The sequence below is a fragment of the Podarcis cretensis genome (genome assembly GCF_951804945.1).
Source record: "Podarcis cretensis genome assembly, chromosome: 4".
Taxonomy (NCBI): domain Eukaryota; kingdom Metazoa; phylum Chordata; class Lepidosauria; order Squamata; family Lacertidae; genus Podarcis; species Podarcis cretensis.
This window is the reverse complement of record NC_137173.1, coordinates 14,109,131-14,131,686: the sequence shown is the minus strand read 5'-3', so window position 1 is coordinate 14,131,686 and position 22,556 is coordinate 14,109,131. Positions and strand designations below refer to the sequence as shown.

The 22,556-nt window shown below is 46.8% G+C and overlaps 1 protein-coding gene across 1 annotated transcript in view; it reads left to right on the top strand.

Annotated features, from left to right (window-relative positions):
* Positions 1-4,267: 4,267 nt before the first annotated feature.
* Positions 4,268-22,556, top strand: part of LOC307215092 (uncharacterized protein) — a gene marked incomplete at its 3' end in the record, with an annotated part of 50,052 nt that continues 31,763 nt past the window's right edge. Inside the window, exon 1 of the mRNA XM_079974265.1 lies at positions 4,268-4,561. Within this exon, the coding sequence (XP_079830391.1) occupies positions 4,474-4,561 (88 nt within the window). The 5' untranslated portion in view covers positions 4,268-4,473. The remainder of the gene's footprint in view (positions 4,562-22,556) is intronic.

Sequence of the window (22,556 nt, the reverse complement as noted above, 5' to 3'; positions counted from 1 at the left end):
CACCCCTGAAGTGCAAAAAGCCATGAAGTCCCCTATGTCTGCTACGCAAGGGAAGTGCTGCACAAACTGGGTTGGGGCTCCACCCACAGTCCCAGGAGCTGTCCAAGTGTTCAGAAGCTTTTGCTTCGGCTGCTCCACAAAACATTGCTTTGCAAAGTCATGGAGGACAAAGCAAGCTAACCCATTAAGGAGGAGAACCTTACCCCCTTGGTGCATGGGCACTGCATTGGCAAGACAGAGAGCAGGGCAAAAAGCACACAGGACTTCCTGGTGTTCCATGGGAATTGTTATTGGCAAGTATATTACGAAGTGGACAGGTGCATTTGAGGCAGCTCTCACCGTTTTTTTATCACTGCTAAAGGAGATCCGGCATTATTAGGCTCTGCAGCATGTGAGGCTATGGATCTGGTCCAGGATGTGCGCGAAGTCACATGCCAATTGCCCGCTGCTAAAGATAATCCCCTTAGAGCGTATTCTGGTGCTTTTTCTGGCCTGGGATGCTTTTTGGTGCGTGTTATATTTACGTGGACCTGGCTGTGGGCCCCTGTTGTCCATAAATGCAAGAAGATATCCCAACACCATCATAGAATCATACAGTTATAAGGGACCAGCTTCTGCTTCTTTCAGCAATTGCAGCATGGCGCCCTAGTTGCTATATGACTCTTAATCACATTGATATTGCTTCGCTTATTTTTCATGTTGCCTTTTATTATATTGCAGTTTAAATTCCATACAGTGCCACAATGATAAAACACAAGCACCAAAAATAAGCAATAACGACAAAGTTAAAAAAATAATGTGAATATTTCACGTACTGCACCTGCCATTCACAGATGCTGCGCCTGATGTTCTTCAAATCCAATGGCAACTAACCACGACATTATTATTATTATTGCTCTTCTCTCCATTTGCACCAGGGATGCAGGTGGCACTGTGGGTTAAACCACAGAGCCTGGGATTCGCCGATTAGAAGGTCGGCGGTTCGAATCCCCGCAACGGGGTGAGCTCCTGTTGCTCCGTCCCTGCTCCTGCCCACCTAGCAGTTCGAAAGCACAAAGCGCAAGTAGATAAATAGGTACCACTCCGGCGGGAAGGTAAACGGCGTTTCCGTGCACTGCTCTGGTTCGCCAGAAGTGGCTTAGTCATGCTGGCCACATGACCCAGAAGCTGTACGCCGGCTCCCTTGGCCAATAAAGCGAGATGAGCGCCGCAACCCCAGAGTCGGCCACGACTGGACCTAATGGTCAGGGGTCCCTTTACCTTACCATTTGTCCAGTTCACTAGTGTGGTGTAGCACTCAGAATGTCAAGGTAAAAGGTAAAGGTGCCCCTGCCCGTACGGGCCAGTCTTGACAGACTCTGGGGTTGTGCGCCCATCTCACTTAAGAGGCCAGGGGCCAGCGCTGTCCGGAGACACTTCCGGGTCACGTGGCCAGCGTGACAAAGCTGCATCTGGCGAGCCAGAGCTGCACACGGAAATGCCGTTTACCTTCCCGCTGGTAAGCGGTCCCTATTTATCTACTTGCACCCGGAGGTGCTTTCGTTTTTTTTATTTTTTTATAAAGATTTTTATTGGTTTCCAATTTTTTAACAAAAACAAAAAAAAAAAACATAAAAACAAACAAACAAAAAACTCATATTTTCTTAACCTTATTTCCATAACCCTCTTTTCCCGGACTTCCCCATACCTTTCCCTTTTTGCATCCTTAATTTAGTACCATTATTCAGCAACCTTTCTTGCCCAATTAAATATAAATTCATCCTCTTTTTCTATTCCACCATAAAATTTAAACCCAATTATCGCTGCAATTCTACGTCTTCTTTTCCCTCAGCATTTTAACACTCCTCAGTTTTATAATAATTCTTAAGATACATCTTAAATTTCTTCCAATCTTCTTCCACAGTCTCTTTCTCTTGGTCGCGGATTCTGCCGGTCATTTCTGCCAGTCCCATAAAGTCAATCACTTTCGCCTGCCATTCCTCCAACGTGGGTAGTTCTTGTGTCTTCCAATACCTTGCTAGAAGAATCCTTGCTGCCGTAGTAGCGTACAAAAAGAAATTCTTATCCTTCTTCGACACCAACTGGCCGACCATACCCAAGAGAAATGCCTCTGGTTTCTTGTTAAAGGTGCACTTAAGCACTTTCTTAATTTCATTATAAATCATTTCCCAGAAGGCCTTAATCTTTGGGCAGGTCCACCAAAGGTGGAAAAAGGTACCTTCCATCTCTTTACATTTCCAACATTTGTTATCGGGCAAATGATAAATCTTCGCAAGCTTGACTGGGGTCATGTACCACCTATAAATCATTTTCATAATGTTTTCTCGTAAGGCATTACATGCCGTAAATTTAATACCTGTGGTCCATAACTGCTCCCAGTCAGCAAACATAATGTCATGACCTATGTCCTGTGCCCATTTAACCATAGCAGACTTCACTGTCTCATCTATTGTATTCCACTTCAACAGCAAGTTGTACATTCTTGATAAATTCTTAGTATTGGGTTCTAACAATTCTGTTTCTAATTTCGATTTCTCCACCTGGAAGCCAATTTTCCTGTCTTGTTTGAAAGCCTCCATTATTTGAAAATAATGGAGCCAATCTCGTACCTTAGACTTTATTTTCTCATAACTTTGTAGTTTAAATTCACTACCTTCTTGTTCTAAAATCTCAGAATATTTCGGCCAATTGGTTCTCATATTAAGTTTCTTTACCTCCTTAGCCTCCATAGGTGAAAGCCACCTGGGAGTTCTGTTTTCCAATAGATCTTTATACCGTATCCAAACATTATATAGTGCTTTCCTGACAATATGATTTTTAAAACCCTTATACACTTTAACCTTGTCATACCAGATATATGCATGCCAACCAAAATTATTATCAAATCCTTCCAAATCTAGAATGTCTGCATTTTCAAGAAGTAGCCAATCTTTTAACCAGCAGAAAGCTGCCGATTCATAGTGGAGTCTTAAGTCCGGCAGGGCAAACCCCCCTCTTTCTTTAGAATCGGTAAGTATCTTAAACTTAATTCTGGGCTTTTTGCCCTGCCAGACAAATTTAGATATGTCTTTCTGCCACTTCTTGAAACAGTCCAATTTATCAACAATTTGTAATGTCTGAAACAAAAATAACATTCTAGGCAATACAGCACCCGGAGGTGCTTTCGAACTGCTAGGTTGGCAGGCGCTGGGACCGAGCAGCGGGAGCGCACCCCGCCGCAGGGATTCGAACCGCCGACCTTTCAATCGGCAAGTCCTAGGCGCTGAGGCTTTAACCCACAGCGCCACCTGCGTCCCGACCAGAATGTCAAACTAGGGTTCAAATCCCCACTAAGCCACAATGAAGCTTGTCGTCTTCAGCAACAGCACCATCTAAACCAGGGTTTCCCAAACTCAGGTTTCCAGCTGTTTTTTGGACTACAACTCCCATCATCCCTAGCTAGCAGGACCAGTGGTCATGGATGATGGGAATTGTAGTCCAAAAAAACAGGTGGCGACCCAAGTTTGGGAAACGCTGACTCAGGGTTGTTGTTGGGAGTTCAAATAACGAGGGGGGAGAACCAGGCACCTTGAGCTCCTTGGAGGAAAAGGTGGGCTAGAATTTAAACGCAAGAGAATGGATTTAACAATAATTAGAGCCTGTCCTACCACCCAGGCGAAGAGAGCTGATTCGCAGTGTCACGAAAGGGCCAGCAAATTGTTGGTTGCTTAATTGGTCATTGTTGTCTTCTGTGCACTTTGACGCCCTTCAGGAAGGAAAGCGCTTGTGTGACTTAAAAAATTCAACACCCCCCCCCACCTCAGGTCGTCACCAAAATAACTTGGTTATATTGCCTTGGACATACATTGGGCTTCCTGCGGTGCTGGCCCTACTCCGAGTAGACCCATTGGAAGGAACGAGCCGAACTTGGCCAGGTTTCTGAATCCCAACGCAACTTGACGTGGTTGAGGCGGGGAGAGGAGGAGAAATTTACGAGTCGCCCGCCTCCCCCCTCCCCCCCCCCGCTGCAGCAAAATGGTTTGGGCCAACCCCCTGACCCGAATCCCGAATCCCACTCCTCGGGCGGAACCACTGGAGAGAAAGGAGCTGCAACTTCGGAGCCACGGCGGCGCGCGCGCTGACCCTTGAGGGCGCCAAGAGGCTTCTCCCCTTCCACTCCTCCCTTGGAAAGTGGGCGGGGGGCGGAAGGACCCCTCCCTCCGTCTCTCTCCGCCCGCCTCAGGTATGGAGTTCCTCAGGAAGCGCCTCAGCCCCGCCGCTCGCCGCGGAGCCCGCGCTTTGCGCCCGAAGGGAGGCGCGCGCTGAGACCCGCGTCGTCTCCAGCGGCGGCGAGGGGGACTTTCTCTGCCTTTCTCCCAGAGATGCAACCATCGCCCGGGGTCGGCTGAGGCTTCTCTCGCCAGCCCCGCTTCTGGTCGCCGCTGCCGCCGCCGTTCCTCGCCGCAGCAGCCGCCTCTCGGAGCCCGGAGGACCATGCTGAGGGAGGCGGGCAAGGAAAAGACGCCTCCGGGGCTGTGGCTGCCGTGGCTGCTGCTCCTCTTTCCCTCCTCCGCCGTGCACGGTGAGTGGCCAGCCCGTTTCGGGAGTATCTGGGGAGCGGGGAAGCCGGGACACCCCCCCCCCCTGCCTCGCCCCTGTCCCATTTGGCTCAGTACTGCCTGCACTGACTGGCAGCAGCTCTCCAGGGTTTCAGGTGTGTGTGTGTGAACACACTTTATAGCCTTACCTGGAGCGGCCGGGGATTGAACCCGGGCCCTTCTGCATGCCAAAGGGATGCGCTAACCACTGGGCTAGGGCACTTCGTTTGCTGGGAGGTGCCTTTTCCTTGCCAAAGGCGTTATTTGTCTGAGGTCACTTGTTGTGGCTGGAGTGGTGGGGCAGGGGGCCAATCTAGGTTTGTTTCTGCACAGCCTGCAACAAAGAATATTTGTTGGGTTGGATCTGGATGTGCGGTGCAAGTGTTGTTGTTGTTGTTTAGTCGTTTAGTCGTGTCCGACTCTTCGTGACCCCATGGACCAGAGCACGCCAGGCACCCCTGTCCTCCACTGCCTCCCGCAGTTTGGTCAAGCTCATGTTCATATCTTTGAGCCATCTCGTCCTCTGTCGTCCCCTTCTCCTCGTTCCTTCCATCTTTCCCAACATCAGGGTCTTTTCCAGGGAGTCTTCTCTTCTCAGGAGGTGGCCAAAGTATTGGAGCCTCAGCTTCAGGATCTGTCCTTCCAGTGAGCACTCAGGGCTGATTTCCTTCAGAATGGATAGGTTTGATCTTCTTGCAGTCCATGGGACTCTCAAGAATCTCCTCCAGCACCATAATTCAAAAGCATAAACTATTTGGCGAGCAGCCTTCTTTATGGTCCAGCTCTCAGTTCCATACTTGCGGTGCAAGTGTAGCCATGCCTATTCCGAAGTAAGTACCAGTTTTCGGTGACGTTATCCAGAATGCATGTGTATCCTGTACTTTGTTGTAACACACTAGTGGGGACTGCCCAGCACAGACTGGGATAGTATAATTTGTGTTTTTGGACCAACACACTAAAAATCAGGTGAAGTCACTCCAAAGTCACATTTTGGTCCCACCTCCACCTCAGGAACTTTGGTACCACATTTGGCAGCGATATCACGAGCGGTGGTCAAACCTATGTACAAAAAACGACGTCACACCACGGTCTAGGTTTAAGTGTGGTGTCTTGATCCAAAATGGCACCCAGCCAACAAAGACTGTCACCCCAACCCCCTTGTGCCAAGTTTGGCAATGAAATCTCAAGAAGCGGCCAAACCTATGCCAAAAAAGTTGTGTTTCAGTCCACCCTCCTGGCACTCAACTATCAATGTAACCTCTCCCCCCCCCCCCACCTCTGGAACCCTTATGCCATGTTTTCTGACGATATCTCAAGAGGTGGCCGAACCTATTCTGGAAAACGAGCAAAATCACGGCAAAGTGTTGTTTCGGTCTGCTATCTTGATTCAAAATGGTAGCTAGAATTCAAACACTGATGAAGACCACCTTTGGAAAACCACATGCCAAGGATCTCAAGAGGCATCTGAACACCTGTAGAGAAAAAACGGATAGACAATGTCAAACTACTGTGGTTTGGATGGGTTGGTTCTCTAACCAGTTTATTCCCACCAATTGGGAGTCTTTAAGCTGTTCCTAATTCCCTAATTTGTTGCTAGCCAAGGTGTGAACATCTTTGCATAAAGTAAGGGTACCTTTGCCCCCTCCCCCTCCCCATAACACCTACTGGTGTGGAAACAAACAGAATGACACTAATGAATCCCCACAGATGTAAGTAGCTGGAACTGGCTGGCCTTGGGGTCTCAAGTTCAGTGGAACCCTGTGACACCAAAATTGGGTGCCCCCTGCCTCTCACCTTCCATTCAAAACCATGGTTGTGCGCCTCCAAGGCTCTGTGCCCAGGGCGACCAAACCAGTTGCACTCCTCTAAATACACAGCTGGGGGTGGGAGGGAAAGAGCTCTGGAATGCAAGGGAAGAACAAACTTCACTGCTCACAAAGGCAGTAATTCCAGTTACAGATTGGTAGCCGTGTTGGTCTGCCATAGTCAAAACAAAATAAAAAACTTTTCCTTCCAGTAGCACCTTAAAGACCAACTAAGTTAGTTCTTGGTATGAGCTTTCGTGTGCATGCACACTTCTTCAGATACACAGTGTATCTGAAGAAGTGTGCATGCACACGAAAGCTCATACCAAGAACTAACTTAGTTGGTCTTTAAGGTGCTACTGGAAGGAATTTTTTTATTTTGTTTTGACAAAGACAGTAATGTGAACCTTAGCCATGTTCAGAGTACCTCTGCTTAGGGCATTAGTTAGTCATGGAAACAAACCCATATGTTATAGTTATTTTTAAATCTTATTTTATTTCCGTATATAGTAAAAAAAGAGAAAAGAAATCCTTCTTCTAGGGTAGTGTTGCACAACGTAAAAATAAAATAGGGATGAGAAATTATCACTGTAATCATCACCGCAGTGTTTACTTAGGAGTAAGTTTCCTTTTGTCTAAGTGAGCCTTACAGTGTGATCATAGCCATGCCTACTCAGAAGTAGGTCCTGTTTAATTCAGCGGGGCATGCTCCCAAGCACGTAAGATTAGGGTTGCAGCCTTACTCCCTAGTATTAAGTGTACATTAGGCTGACAGCCCAAGAGATTTTTACTTTCCTTTTTCTGTCCCACTGATGGGACTCTGTTGATAAGCTTCGGAAGAAAATTGTGGCTGGAGCCAATCCCAGGAGCAAACTGTTCACAGGATGGTAGCTTTTCACAGTTATTAATTCAGCTTAATAGCTTTAAACACACACACCTGGGGGAAATGTACTTTTCTTACCTGCCATGGTGAATTTAGTGTTTAGGTGGCTGCGTGTTTTCTTCCATCAGTGGACTTGCTTGCAAGTAATTGAGGAGAGGTTTGCAGCTTTAGAAGCAAAGGCAGAGCAAGCTCATGTAGCTCTACAAAAGAGCACTCCCAACCTGCAAAATTCCTGTCTCTACACATCCATCCTCCTTGTCGATTTCATAGTTTGTGTGCCAAAGAGAATTTCAGCCACTGCAAATTTTCTCATCTCTGCACCGCTGCAATGTGACAAGATGTACTGCCAAAATTCACCTTCTGCACAACTGTCAAGGGTTCAGTAGCCCAGCCTCCCTTTTTAATCTAGTTATCTTGAGAAGAGGAGATGTAGGCATAGGCAAAAGAAGGGCTGTAAGGTTGCCAGCTGTTCGGCAAAAATGACCTGACCTGCTATTGCGCCTTTAACAGCTGCAGAAATGAACAGGGAAAGCTGTGTGTGTGTGTGTGTGTGTGTAAATATATTCCGCCTGCTGACAGATGCAGATCAGACATCCATTAAAGACACAGCTACAGGAGCTGCTTCAGAAGCTGCCAGCCCTACAAGACGTTTAACTTTGATTTTTGGAATGCTGTAGGGGTTTGGCAGATGCTGAGCTTTGGGTTGGCAAGTCATGGGAGGAAGCTGCATTAGTAAAACCAACTTCTTTCCAAGGGAGGTTTTGCTGAGCCTTTGACACCCAGGGTGTCTGAATGCAGAATAACACAGGACTCCTGTGCCCCCCTTTTTTTTAAAAAAAAAAAGTTTATTATTTTACACTGATAAGCTCATATAATATACCATTTACATCAAAATCTATTTATTTATAGACTTCCCATCCTTACATCTGTGATGGTCTAATTCTCTCTCCTCCCTGCTGCCTGTCCAACCTTATCTGTTTATCTAAATCCTATATTACAATCTTTTATTGCCATTGCTCATAGATTTGAAATTTCATTTGGCTGTATTGCGTTCTTATATAAACTGAAAATGTTCTTGGTTCTTCCACATACTGTATGCAGTGGATGCTCGGGTTGCAAACGTGATCCATGCAGGAAGCACGTTTGCAACCCGCAGCGCCATGTCTGCGCACGCGTGGTTCGTGATTCGGGGCTTCTGCGCCTGTGTAAAGTGCGATTTAACATTTCTGCACATGCAGAAGCGCTAAAACCCAGAAGTAACCTGTTCCAGTGCGCAACCCAAAATCACACAATCCGAAGTGTCTTTAACCCAAGGTATGACTGTATTTTGTCTTTCTAATTCCTTATTTTACCATTTCTAAGTACTCTCGTAGCTTGAGTACCCATTCCTATTTCATTGGGATTTCTGGTGCTTTCCATTTTTTTGTGCAGAGTACTCTGGCTTACCAACTTTTGGGGGGATCTCTCCTCCACGTAGGGACGTGGGTGGTGCTGTGGGTTAAACCACAGAGCCTAGGGCTTGCCGATCAGAAGGTCGGCGGTTCGAATCCCCACGACGAGGTGAGCTCCCATTGCTCGGTCCCTTCTCTTGCCAACCTAGCAGTCTGAAACCATGTCAAAGTGCAAGTAGATAAATAGGTACCACTCCAGTGGGAAGGTAAATGGCGTTTCCGTGTGCTGCTCTGGTTTGCCAGAAGCGGCTTAGACATGCTGGCCACATGACCCGGAAGCTGTATGCCGGCTCCCTCGGCCAATAAAGCGAGATGAGCGCCGCAACCCTAGAGTCGTCCGCGACTGGACCTAACGGTCAGGGGTCCCTTTACCTTTACCTCCTCCACGTATTCCCAGAAGAAATACTCCTGGCTTTTTGGGTATATCTATTTTGAACACCTTTTCTAGTTTGTCATACATCATCTCGCAATAATTCTCTGTTACACACATCCACCAGGTATGGAAAAAGGTACCTTCCACCTACATACACTCCCAACACTTATCTGAGACTGTTCTATACACCTTAGCCCACTTGCATGGTGTCAAATACCATAATTTTCCTTAAAGGCATAACAAGCGGCGAATTTTCATAGCTTAGTGGAAGAGGGTCACAGCAGGCAGGTGAAACTTTCAGGTGAGGATGAGAGAAGCTGCAGTTTCTCCCTTGGCTAAAGTAAGGAAGGCACAAAATCCTGACCAGCCTTTACAGTCCTGCTTCACCCTGTTGCACTTTGCGTTGGCGAACCAATATTGCAGAGCCCATAGCAAGGAGCCCCAAACTGGCTAGTTTCCTTCTGTGGTGATGACTGCCAAGGCCACGGAAGTCCCAGCAGCATCTCCCATCTGTGTTTGCTGTGTATTTGTAAGAGCGTCAAAAGGAAATCTGAAAGCCTTTATGAGGCCGACCTGAAGGTGTTTAATTCATGCCAAGGCTGCCTTCGAACTTCCATGAAATGCAGGTGAAAATTGTGCAGCACTGGATGGAGGGCAGGGAGACCCACACTCAGCTGCAAAGCTTAACCTTGGGCCAGCCACCATCTCTCAGCCCAGCCCACCTTGTGAAGATAAAATGAAGGTTCTTGAGAGAACCATGTCAGCTTTTCTGACTGTCTTGGGGCAAAAGCAGGGGATAAATTTAGTGAGTGTATAAATTAGAATAATAAAAAATTGGGAGGGAAATATATAAGAACTAAAATAGGCTGTGGCCCCCTGGGCATGTGCAGAGTGGCTTTGTCTCTGTAGTGAGCAGCAACGTTTTGTTGTTTTTTTCAATAGATTTTTATTGAGATTTTAAAGGTTACAAAAATAAAAAATAAAAAGACATAAAAATACAGAACAATACAAGAACAAAAGAGAGAGGGGGAAAAAACAAATCAATCCTTTACATAACTTTCTTTCCTTTGCTTATTTCCTTGACCTCCTCACACCTCCCTTTTTTGTATTCTAATTCAATTAGATATTTCAGCAAATGCTTTCCATCTTTGTTTTTATCCTAATGATTTATCTTAATATACTATAATTTTACATTATGTTCTTTCACCAATTAACAATCCATTTTTACTTAATCCTTTATATCATTTCTACTAAAACCACATTACTTCATTCCAACATCCTTCTAACATTCCTTAATTTTACAATGTTTCTGTAGATAAACTTTAAATTTCTTCCAATCTTCTTCCACCAACTCTTCTCCTTGGTCTCGGATTCTGCCAGTTATTTCCGCCAGTTCCATATAGTCCATCACCTGTGAGCAGCAACGTTTTGCCATCACCATGCATTGGGTAATAAAGGAGAAAGAAGGGATTTCATCTCGGAAGGTGAAAAATTCCAAGACGTTTTGCGTCCTGTTCACCTGTCTTCTGAACCTCTCTGTTCCCTCAACCTTCTTCTTCTTCTTCTTTGGCGATCACTTGTAGCCAAGTAAGATTGTCTCTCATAAACAGGGTTTTAACAATGAGTCCGTAAGTGACTATGGAGGCCAGTTCTGGATCTACGCATCCTTTCACAGTGGGGACATAGGCTTCCGGGTGGGCGTTGATCACGGTGTGGATTCGCAAGCGTGCCTTCCTCTTAGCACATTTCTCCCTTGTGTCCTGAGTTCGAGTGTCTTCAAAGCCCGTGTCACCTTTTCGTAAAGGCTGTTCTCCAATTGGAGTGCTCGCAGGCAAGTGTTTCCCAATTGTTGGTGGTTATAATACATTTTTTAAAATTTGCCTTGAGACAGTCTTTAAACCTCTTTTGTTACGCTTTCCATTTTTAAGTTCAGAATGCCCCTTCCGACCTTCAGGAGGAGGGGGGGTTGTGGGATCACGACCCCGCCCACACTCTGCGAGGCTGGCGTCAGCCTCGCAGGAGACAGGGATTCACCCAATTAGCATACCCTGTGGCGCCAGCCAATTGGCTGGCGGCAGGGGCGGGCCTTCCTAGGGCCACTTAAGGTCAGGGCAGCCCCTGGCTCACCCCCTTTCTTCCCTGGAGACGACGCAGTTTGCAGTTTGGGTTTCCCTCAGCTGCTGGACCATGTGGAGTTATCTCAGACGGCAGGGAAGTTTACCTTTTGTTATTCCTTTCTCCTCTAGGAGTGAGGGCTGCTTAATTCGCCTTTATTGCGCTGCTCTCTTCATAATTGGGTACTTTGGCTGAATTTTAATTGATTGGGGTGCCTGGGGGGGTGACTACATTGCCATTCGTCGTTAATTCTGCTGGTGCGTTGCTGTTTGTGTGTGTGTTTATTGTTCCCGTGGTCAGCAGAGGTGCTTCAGAATTTCCTCATCCTTCCTCCTTTTGCTTCTCCCCCTCTCTCCCCATGGTTTGAATGCTCTTTAATCAGCTGATTTTACACGGTCTCCGTTCTGCCCCCCTTGTTTCTCCCCTCTCCCCAGCTAATTTAAACAGTCTCCATTCTGCCCCTTCCTTTCTCCCCTCTCCCCGGCCAGCCCTCACGTTTCCCGCATATCAGCTGTTCCTGCTTGTGGGAGATCTTATCTGCCTTGCCTGGAGCGTTCCTGCCTTGCTTCTTTGTTGCCTTTGTTCTTGAGCTGCAGGGCACCTCCTGGAATATGCTGTAGCTTCACAGAAAAAGCTCCCTTTCTTTTACAGGGAATTTTCAGCATTCGCTGCTGGTGTTGCTTTATTTCTAAACTGCTTGATTTTCAGGAGTTGTTATCTCTATTTTTGTGGGGCTTTTCTCCTTCTGGGGGTTTCCCCCTTTGCGCTCCATTCCAGCTGCTGCAGTTTAACACGGGAGCTGTAATTGAGCTAAAATCACTGTGTGTGTGTGTTTGTGTGCTTTCCTTCCAGCATCTCTTTCACGTCTACAGTTTTACAGGAAGCTCTGTGTGTTTTGGTGCAAGTTCCCTGCCCTCAGGAGCTTGCCTTGCCTGCTGCTGCATGCCCCCTTCAGAAGAATTTATTCAGCTTTGTGGAGCTTTTTCTGGTGATCCGTTGCCTGCCCTCGACTGCTGACTGCCTGTCCTGCAAGGAGCGCAAGGAAGAAAGGCCGGAGGACACAGCGCACCCATCCAATCAGGTTTTTGCTGTTGGGGCTTCATGCTTTAGCTAGGGGTTTGTGCAGGGGAGCGTGGTGCAATTAGGTGGATGGCAGCTGCGGGAGGAGAGCGGGCTGCATTTGGTGCCGGTTGTGTTTCATTTTCCTGCTGGGGTGAGGGGGCAGAATTTCTTCTCAAATAATCATTTCAGCAGCATTCTTGAGGGGGTGAGTTCTACAGGCTGTTTTATTTTCGCGCGGAAGTTTAGACTTGGAAAGCATCGGAAGCAGCTGTGCCGTTGCCGGGCAACCACCGTGCCCCTGCCGCCATTTCATCCACCCACATTGCCTTCCGGGCGGTTGCCATTTTACTATAGGCACTCCACGTGGGAAGTAATTTTAAAAACCCTACCTTTTAAGCCTAACCGGCGGAAAAACCAGGGAAATAATTAATGTTCATAAGGGGTACGTGGGGAATGCCTGCAGGTTTTGCTCTTGCGGTTGTGGAATTTTTTCAGTGTTAAAGGGCTAGCGTTAAGTGTTTCCGCACATGTGCCTGGCCGCTAGGCAGTGGGAACGCATTACGGCCGCCATTTTGATTGCCCACGTGGCCTTGCGGCGGCGGCCATTTTAGGAGAGGCAAAACCACGTGGGATCTACTTTTTGAGTGCCCCTCACTTTCTATTTGGTTTTAAATTCAAAAGCAATATAAACAATATAAACAAAGGAAATAAACACAAGCTATATAAACAAAGGATGATAGCGCAACTATTAATAGAGCCTAGCTTAAATATGAGCATGCAAGGGGCTGCAGGGAGCCCCTCCTCTTGGTGCATAAGCTTGCATAGAGCTGGCTACAGCGTCTCTGGCTAGGCTAATCTTAGAATTAATATCCTCTAATTAATTTGACTGCTTTTGTTTATACTTACACTCTCGAGAATTTCATTCTGGGAATTTAGGAAACACATTTAAATCAAATTGAAGCATTAGTGCATAGTATATTGGAATTCAAATTATTTCATTCAGCTTGCGGTGCTCTGTGGAGCTGTGTCATTTACTCTCTGCCTAGGCTTTAATTTTATAATTTGGTATAGTCAATTCATAGTTATAAGGAAAAGAGATCCAGGTTTTACATCATTTGATTTATTAAAGGGTTTCTTCGCCTGCAATCTCTTGCGAGCTTTGCATACAGGTTATAGGGAATCTAAAGCAAATAGCTCATGCCTCTTTTACGTTCATCTCTTTCTGGTATTTCATCAGTTAGTTTATAAGTATATATTTAATCTGGCAATTTTAAATCATTTGGTTGATTTTGATAATAGTGCTTAAGGGCTTTTGGGAGCTTTGCTTTGCTTATAGGTTTGTTGCATAAGTCAACTTATCATCTTTCACTGCTGTATTGCTGGGTTACAATGTATAATTCTACCTCTAGCTTGCTGCATAGCTGCTGACATTATCAAAGGTGCTCTTCTGTTTATTATAGACTCAGTATTCCTCTAAATACATTGCTTGAGGTGTGGGCTGGTATTTTGGTTTGCTATCCAGTGCAGATAATAATGAGCTACGGTGATATTGTTTGCAGCTAAATACAATTTGTTGGAGATTAGTTAGGCATCTTTGATTCCTTTAAACTCACCAGTGCAGACAATACTGAACTACTGTGATATTGCTCGCACCTCACCCATATAATCCAAGCTAGTTGGCGTTGATTTTACTGAACCAGGCTAATTAAGGGTATCAAACTATGTCTGCTCAAAATGCCGCTATATCTGGGGTGGCACAAGGGAACCAGGAGGGGTCCCAGGCTTTGTAATGCCTACTGTATCGGGGGGGGGGGCATAAGGGAACCAAGAGGGGCCTCAGGCCTTCATAGTGCCTAGTAACCCACATACTTTGGCACAGTTTTTCAATGCTCTTAGACATTTTATAGGCAATATAGGCCCGCAGGCCAGGTGGCAGCGGCACCTCTTGCGCTCACCCAAGAATGCATCCCGGATACGCCACCTACGTTGTGGACCGCCCTGGTACCTCCGCGGCCACCGCAGCAGTGCTGAGAGCAGCCAATGATTCAACAGTGAGTCCTGTGTCCAAGATGGGTTAGGGTAGCCTCCTGTGCCCTGCAACCCACAGGCCTAGTCAGTGTTTCCTCTGCTTTGGAAACCTTTTACCAACAATTCAGGCCCATGGTCACTACGGCCTCTTCCGAAATAGTGAGGAGCTCCTTTGCACTTTGGCCTCCTTATTTAGGGTGCCACATTCGGGTAGCAATCCATTTATGCATCCTCACACATAATTACAGTCTACGTGTCCCTGGGTTTCCAATGACAGATCCTCGGGAGGTAGGGCTCATGCTTACAATTATAACCTTTCTGCCTCTCAGTATACCCCAGACTTTCCCAGTATTCCACAGGGAATGCTGTGGAAGGGGAAAAGAAGTCTAAGTAAGAAGAAGCATTCGGCCAAGAAGAGCAAAAGAAGTAAGCCTTCTGATGCCGAGGACGATTCAGAAAAGCTTCCTGCTGCCCACCACCTGCTGTGTTCCGAGCGACCAGAATTACTGGATGGAGCATATGGGTCCCTATGTGGGAAAAGGAAAGTCAGAAAATTTGAAGCCAAGCGAGTCCCTCACCATGAGGTTTGCTGGGAGTACAACACGGGTGTGTGCCAAGGGCCAAATTGTAAGTATGTGCATGAATGTGAGAAGTGCCTAGGTAACCACCCAGCGTCTTCGTGTTTTAAAGGTAAACAGCCTTTTCCGGGCAGCAGGGGGCATTTCCATCAGGGGTCTTGAAAAGCTCACAGACCCGCCAAAAAGAACAGCCAGAAACTGGTATTAATTTGGCCCTTGACTGGCATGTTCTCTTCTGTTGAGCCCTCACCTCTTAGAACCCTTCTCGATAGATACCCAAAAAATAGAGGCAGCAAAGAGTTTCTCTTATGGCCTCAGGATCCTCATTTCATTACCCCCTAACTCGGGGAACCCCCCCCCCAAACCAAAGAATCAGTTCGGGAAGTGTCCCGTCTAAACAATTATCGCACTCCTAGAGTGGCAAACCTGTCCCGGACCTTTGACCTTTAGTGCTTAGAAATAAACATCTACTTCTCTAACAAATTTACCCCTGGGGTTAACAAGGGCATCACGGATGCACAGGTGCAGCGAATTGCCACAGCCATTCCGGGAGCACCTTTGGAGCCTTGGGAACATGATGTCCTGAAGGGAGTATTAGCTTCAGGAGCCAAGCCCACGCTTAGATCTTTTAAAAGGGCTTGGGTGGACTTTATGGAGTTTCAAGGCAAACTTATAAAATAATAATAATAAAATATGATAATGATAATAATAATAATGACAATAATAATAATAGTAAAAAACAAACAAAACAAAACAAAAAAAAAAAAAACCAAAAACCTACGCTTGACACACCTCAAGGTAAATTAAAAAATCCTAAGCTTCACACGCCTCCTACCAAGGCTGAAGCTCTGCAATACTTGGTACATTGGAGAGTGCTGGGTCTTGCAGCAAAGACTCTTAAACATCCAGTAGGCGGCAATCTCCTTTTCTGTAAGGTTGTTTAATCCAGAGACCCTGGTGTGGCCTTCTTAGTGTGAAGGGCACTGTGGGGCTGGCGCAGGCATCAGCCTTCTAAAAGTGATGGTAGAAGGCCCTTAACTTATGACATTCTTTGCTAATTCATAAATAAATAAATAAATGTAAAATAATAATAATAATAATAATAATAATAATAAACCATAAAAAAAAAAAACAAGAAGGAAGAAAATTAAGAAGTATCTGTTGGTCCGAGGACAAGGCCCAGTTATTTACAGCTGCATACTCCATTGCCTTTGGCGCTATGCGCAGTGGCGAAGTGGTTTGTAAGGGCCAACCAGATTCCATTGCCCGAGGTAGTTTGAGAGACCTGACCTTGTTCAGATCCAATTTAGTCCTGCATGTCCAATGTTCCAAAACCGATCAGCAGTAAAGGACACTAAACAATTCATGTACATGGGACCAACCGTCTCAGGTCCATTCCTCGAACATTGGGATGGCTCCGGCCTTGCACAGCATCAGTCCATGCACGTTATGCGAAGGGCGATTGCTGCCTGAGGTTTACCCTCAGCTAAATTCACGGTTAACTCCTTTAGGATTGGGGCCGCCACCACAGCAGTGCATTTGGGACTCTCATCTGAAAGGATGAAGGACTTGGGGGCAGTGGAAGTCTGATGCATTAAGGGAAGTCTGATGCATATAAAGGATATATTCATAAGACCTTGTGATTGTTCACAGTATATCTGACCTGGCTTTGTTACCTTCTTTTGCTTTCAGGTGACGTTGTGATGCATATTTGGAGTATAGGCCCTGCACCGTCCACTGGGATATAAACCATGCCGCTAATGGGGACCTAGGGTGCAGGAGCTACGAGGGCGCGCATCTGGATAATCGGGCACAGCATGGTGCATTGGGCCAGGGTCCGCGCCATCAATTCCGGTCTCGGGCCGCACCTTAGCTACATAAATATATCTTGGATCTCTCGAAGGAGAATGTGCTGGGCCAAAAAATGTTGCCCGCTATTAGGGCCAGAGAGGCGGCAGAGGGGCCCCCAGATGCTTTAGATATCCAATTAGGCGAAAAGTGTTAGCTTACAGAAAGGCAGTCGACTTGATGTGGCATATCTTTAGTGACTTGGAGGAACTTAAGGCCTCTTACCCAAACGTCACTACCAGTTTATTTGGGGCCTCGTGGATGGAGAGGCGGGTTTGGAGAGATTGCAGGTGCCCGATAGCCATAAACAGGGCTAGGAAAGCCTGGCATTGGGCGGTGGTGCGTAGAGTGGCAGCCCTGGGTGGGAGTGGCATTGAGGGCCCACCCAGTGCCATGGTCATCCAGCTGAGCGAGAACGACTTGGCGTATAGGAAAGGGGTGGACTTGATATGGAACATTATCAATGACTTGGAATTGTTGAGGGCATCCCATGAAAACATTACAATAATCTGGTCATCTTTGCTGGAAAGGCGATGTTGGAAAGGGATGCAGAAAAACCCGTGGCTGTGAACAAAGCTAGGAGGATTGTGGAGCGCACGGTGGCTCGTAGAGTGGCCGCATGGGGCGGTCGGGTCATTCAGCACCCATGCATACGGTTTGACAAGGAAATGCTTTATCACTGGGATGGCGTGCATACGGTTTGACAAGGAAATGCTTTATCACTGGGATGGCGTGCATCTATCTGATGCTGGCAATGCTATTTGGTTGGCAGATAATTTTCAAGGCGTTAGGGATTGGTTACAGGTCTGAGGGTATTGGCGGCGAGCCGGCTTGCGGCTCGGTGGCGGTAGGCATTGGCCGGGGTATTATCATGCAGATGAGGTTGGGGGGGAGGAACGCCATCACCTCCCCCAATGCTTGAAGGGTAGTTCGTTAAAGGACTCCGAGGGGCGACGCCTCGTCCGAAACCTACGGAGGCTAGGGCCTAAAGCGCGCCCCCGAGCGGTAACCCCTTGGGGAGCGCCCAGGGATATGCATCTCGGGTGGCTCCCCCTGTTGGTGTTTAACCCTTCCCGGTCAGACCGGATAGTCGCTTAGGGCCAATGCCTAAAGCCAATACCCTTCTTTCCTGTAATCAATAAAGTTGTGGCCATTTTTCGCCCATTAACCTAAAACTCTGTGTCCGTTGTCTTCATTTATTCCACCTGTGGGGGGGAGGGAATAGCCACACAATAGAGTACAGTGGTACCTTGGGTTAAGAACTTAATTCGTTCTGGAGGTCCGTTCTTAACCTGAAACTGTTCTTAACTTGAAGCACCACTTTAGCTAATGGGGCCTCCTGCTGCCACCGCTGGGCGATTTCTGTTTTCATCCTGAAGCAAAGTTCTTAACCTGAGGTACTATTTCTGGGTTAGTGGAGTCTGTAACCTGAAGCGTATGTAATCTGAGGTACCACTGTAGTTGCTTTGGAAGACGATAACCAAGCATCCGCACAACATGACCAGTCCAACAAAGTTGATGTTGAAGAATCATTGCTTCGACACTGGTGATCTTCGCTTCTTCCAGTATACTGGTAGTAGTTCGCCTGTCTTCCCAAGTAATGTGTAACAATTTTCGGACACACCATTGATGGAATCTTTCAAGGAGTTGGAGATGGCGTTTATAAAAAAACTAGCAGTGAATAAGTAGAAGTGGGGAGACATGGGGATTGCAGAAGCGCCTCCCATGTGCGTTCACTCTGTCCTGTTTGGCCACATGAACGGGACTTCAGAAACAGCTGGATGTGCTGCTCACTAAAGCAGAATGGACATGCGCAATTTTCTTTCTTAACTTTTGCAAGTTGGCAAGAGATTTTTTCATTTTAAACCCGAAGGAGATGAATCTATATGGAGCAGCTTTACTCTTTATAATGAAGAGATAAACAGATGTGCAGTTGCAGCCAGGAATATGTTTTAAGCTGCCACTGCAGGCAAGCTTAGGCATATATTCATATGTGATGCAGCATTACTAGCCGGCAACTGAATGTGGAGGAAGAGCCTTAACTGTTTAACACTGTCTCTAACAACACCAAGAAAGCAGTGATGTTGTCCCATGTCTGGCAAGTGCTTGCATTGCTGGGGTTTTCAAATCACGTCGCTGCTGCTACTGGAAACAAGTGATTCTTCTTCCCTGCACAAATGAGATTGTCACACCTGTTGAAAGAGGATCTCAGTTCAACCCAAGCTGCTCCTTAGTAATGATAAATGTAGGAAGTAGATAAAAAGAAAAACCAGGTTTGTTTTTTTCAGGCACATCTACACTACAGGCTTTCAGGGGTTTTTTGGCAACTGCTTGGGAACCACCTTAAACTATGCTAACTGCCATGTTTTAATTTTGTTATATTTTGACTTGGAGCTTCTGCAAGCCATAACGATTCTTCCCCCCCCCCTTTTATTTGGGGTGGTGGTGGTGCTGAGGAATATAAAATACCAATATTTGTTTCTTGAGAGCTCGTGTAGCTAAGACAGAGCTACAATTCCTGAAGGATTAAGACTACTGGCGATGATGGCTGTGTGCTCTCCCACACTGTTGGAGGCAGTGTGGTTCTTAGTATCAGCCACTAGGAATCACATGTGGGGGAGAGTGTTGGGGCATGTGCAGAGTGCATTCAGCGTGCCAGCGGAAGCATTAAATTGGACCCAGGCCAATCACCAGTCAGAGAAGACAGACACCAGGCAGCTCAGTATATTTACTGGCAGGTAGTTCGCAGAAGGTGTTCTCAGCAAAAGTTCTCCCAGCAAAAATAGACATATCTGGATTCCACCATCCCAAAACACCCACGCTACAAATACAGGGCTACTTATACCCTACTTTGTGCTGAATCACTGGCATCAGCCTCTGCCTCTTACCCCCACGAGCTCCTGACCTTGTAGGTGCAAGCAGTTAACCCTAAGCCCTGGCTTTTCTCCCTGCAAGCATAAATTTACTCCAAGAGAGAGTGCCGTTGCACTCAAGCCCTGACCACGAGTTTCCTACAGGCATCCTATAGTTGGCCACTTTGAGAAAAGGATGCTGGACATGATAGGCCTTTGGCCAAATTCAGCAGAGCTGCCCTTATGTTATTAACGGTTGTGGAGAATAGGAACTGTGGCTTGCGAAGGGTGCCGTGAGTAAAGTCAGCCCTGATTCTCTTCATCTCGCAGTAATGGGGAGAGAAGAGCAAAGCTGAGAGAGTGTCAGTTGCCGGGGGCTGTTTAACAAGTTCATTGTTTATTGCCAAACTGGTCTTGATAGCAACATTTATTTATTTATTTATTTGGACGGCTGCCCCATGCCTGTTTATGGAACTCTCTCCTGAGTGATGTGGGTGGTGCTGTGGGTTAAACCACAGAGCCTAGGACTTGCCAATCAGAACATCGGCGGTTCGAATCCCCGTGACGGGATGAGCTCCCATTGCTCTGTCCCAGCTCCTGCCAACCTAGCAGTTCGAAAGCACATCAAAGTGCAAGTAGATAAATAGGTACCGCTCCGGCGGGAAGGTAAACGGTGTTTCTGTGCACTGCTCTGGTTCGCCAGAAGCGGCTTGGTCATGCTGGCCACATGACCCGGAAGCTGTATGCCGGCTCCCTCGGCCAATAAAGCGGGATGAGCGCCGCAACCCCAGAGTCGGTAATGACTGGACCTAATGGTCAGGGGTCCCTTTACCTTTACCTCCCGAGTGACATGTGTCACGCTAGCTACATTTAGGTGACAGGTGAAAACATACTAATTTGCCCAGGACCTTTGGAAGCTGGTGGTGTCGATGTTGCTTGGAGTTCAGGAGTGTTGCTGCATTTGTAAAGGATGTACGCTCTTATTTTGTTATATTTCATTCTCCTGTGTATATTATATCCTGTGATTTAAGCTGCCCTGTGCTCTAACCTGAAGGAAAGATGGGGTAGAAAATGCCGAAGTCAGCGCAGTGCAAGACCAGAGCAGGAAAACTTGGGTTCAAATCTGTGCGCAGCCAAAAAGCACACCAAGTCACCCTGAGCTAATTGCACGCACTCTCAGCTTGAGCTACTACCTCACGGGGTTGTTGTGAAGACAAAGAAAAGGACTGGGGAACCAGGTACACTTCTCAGAACTCCTAGGAGAAAAGGGCAACATTAATGTAACAATACAGCCCTGTTTGGTAGTTTAAAATGCCTCTAGAGTAGCCAGTTACTTCAGTGATTGCTTTGTTTTGCTTTGAGTGAGGGGACAATATATAAATATAAGTAACTAATTGAAAACTATTGTTAAAACATGATTGACACTGTCTTTGAGAATAAAAGGGGTGAGCAGGAATCAGAACCCTCCCTTTGGCTCATTGCCTTAACCCCCCCCCCACCTCCCCTAACTCCGCCTTCCCCAATTACACACGCTCCTCCATCTTTTCTCTCTTTCTCCCACACACTCTCTCCCTCCTTCCCTACTCCTTCACTGGAGGTTTTTAAACAGGTTGGAAAGCTATCTGCCGGGGATTCTTTAGGAGTGATTCCCACATTGCGAGGGGTTGGACTAGATGACACTTGGGGTCCCTTCCAACTCCACCATTTGATGGTTCTATGAGAATTTTCAGTGCAAACAGGAATCTACACCTGTGGCTCCTTCCTCTCTCTCTCTGAGCACACAGGCACAGTTCAACCAGGTCTTTCAATAATCACTTACCTGTACAGATGTGAAAGCTAAAATACAGTGGTGCCTCGCAGGACGAAATTAATCCGTTCCGTGAGGCTCTTCATATAGTGGTTTTTTCGTCTTGCGAAGCAAGCCCATTGACAGCTTCGCGGATTAGCGCTATTAGCGGTTTAGCGGCTTTTAGCGATCAGCTGTTAAGCGGCTTATCAGCGGATCAGCTGATAAGTGGCTTAGCGGCTTAGGAAAAGGGGGAAAAAAGGGGGGGAAACCCGCAGGAACTCGCAAGACATTTTCATCTTGCGAAGCAAGCCCATAGGGAAATTCGTTTTGCGAAGCGCCTCCAAACGGAAAACCCTTTCGTCTAGCGGATTTTCCGTCTTGCGAGGCATTCGTCTTGCGGGGCACCACTGTAACGACTCTTAGTCATATGGAGGGAAATTTGTTAAAGGATGAGCTGGGGTTTTTTTTTTCAGCTGTGGAGGCTTATAATTAACCTGTGGATAGACGGGCAGGTTAATAAAGGCTTTTGTAAGCTGGTGTCTAAAATAAGATGGAATGTATAATTGTATTGGCTTTCCTGACATTTTGATTTCATCTGAAGACCAGCTGTAAGGCCCCCAGAGTGGTTGAGGAAGTGGTTCTAGGGAAGCATTGTTATTGTTATTGTTATTTAAATCTCTGCTCCTGAGTGGCATCCCCTGACCTAAATTATCCCCATCCCCAAAAAAGCTGTTGTTAGCCCTCCAACACAAGTACCTGTATGTTATCCTCAGCAGTTGGGGGAGCAGTTGGTGTTGGCTGAAGGCAAGGCTGTCTAAGTGGTATAAAACTATTAGGAAAGAGGTTGGTCTCAGCCAGGACAGAAGGAAAAATAAAACTGCTATACAGTGGTGCCCCGTAAGACGGAAAACCCGCTAGACGAAAGGGTTTTCCATTTTGGAGGTGCTTCGCAAAACGAATTTCCTATGGGCTTGCTTCGCAAGACGAAAATGTCTTGCGCGTTCCTGCAGGGTTTTTCCCCTCCCCCCTTTTTCTAAGCCGCTTATCTGCTTATCTGCTAAGCCAATAAGCCGCTAAAAGCCGCTAATAGCGCTAATAGTGCTAATCCGCTAAGCCGTCAATGGGCTTGCTTCGCAAGACGAAAAAACCACTAGATGAAGAGACTCGCGGAGCGGATTAATTTCGTCTTGCGAGG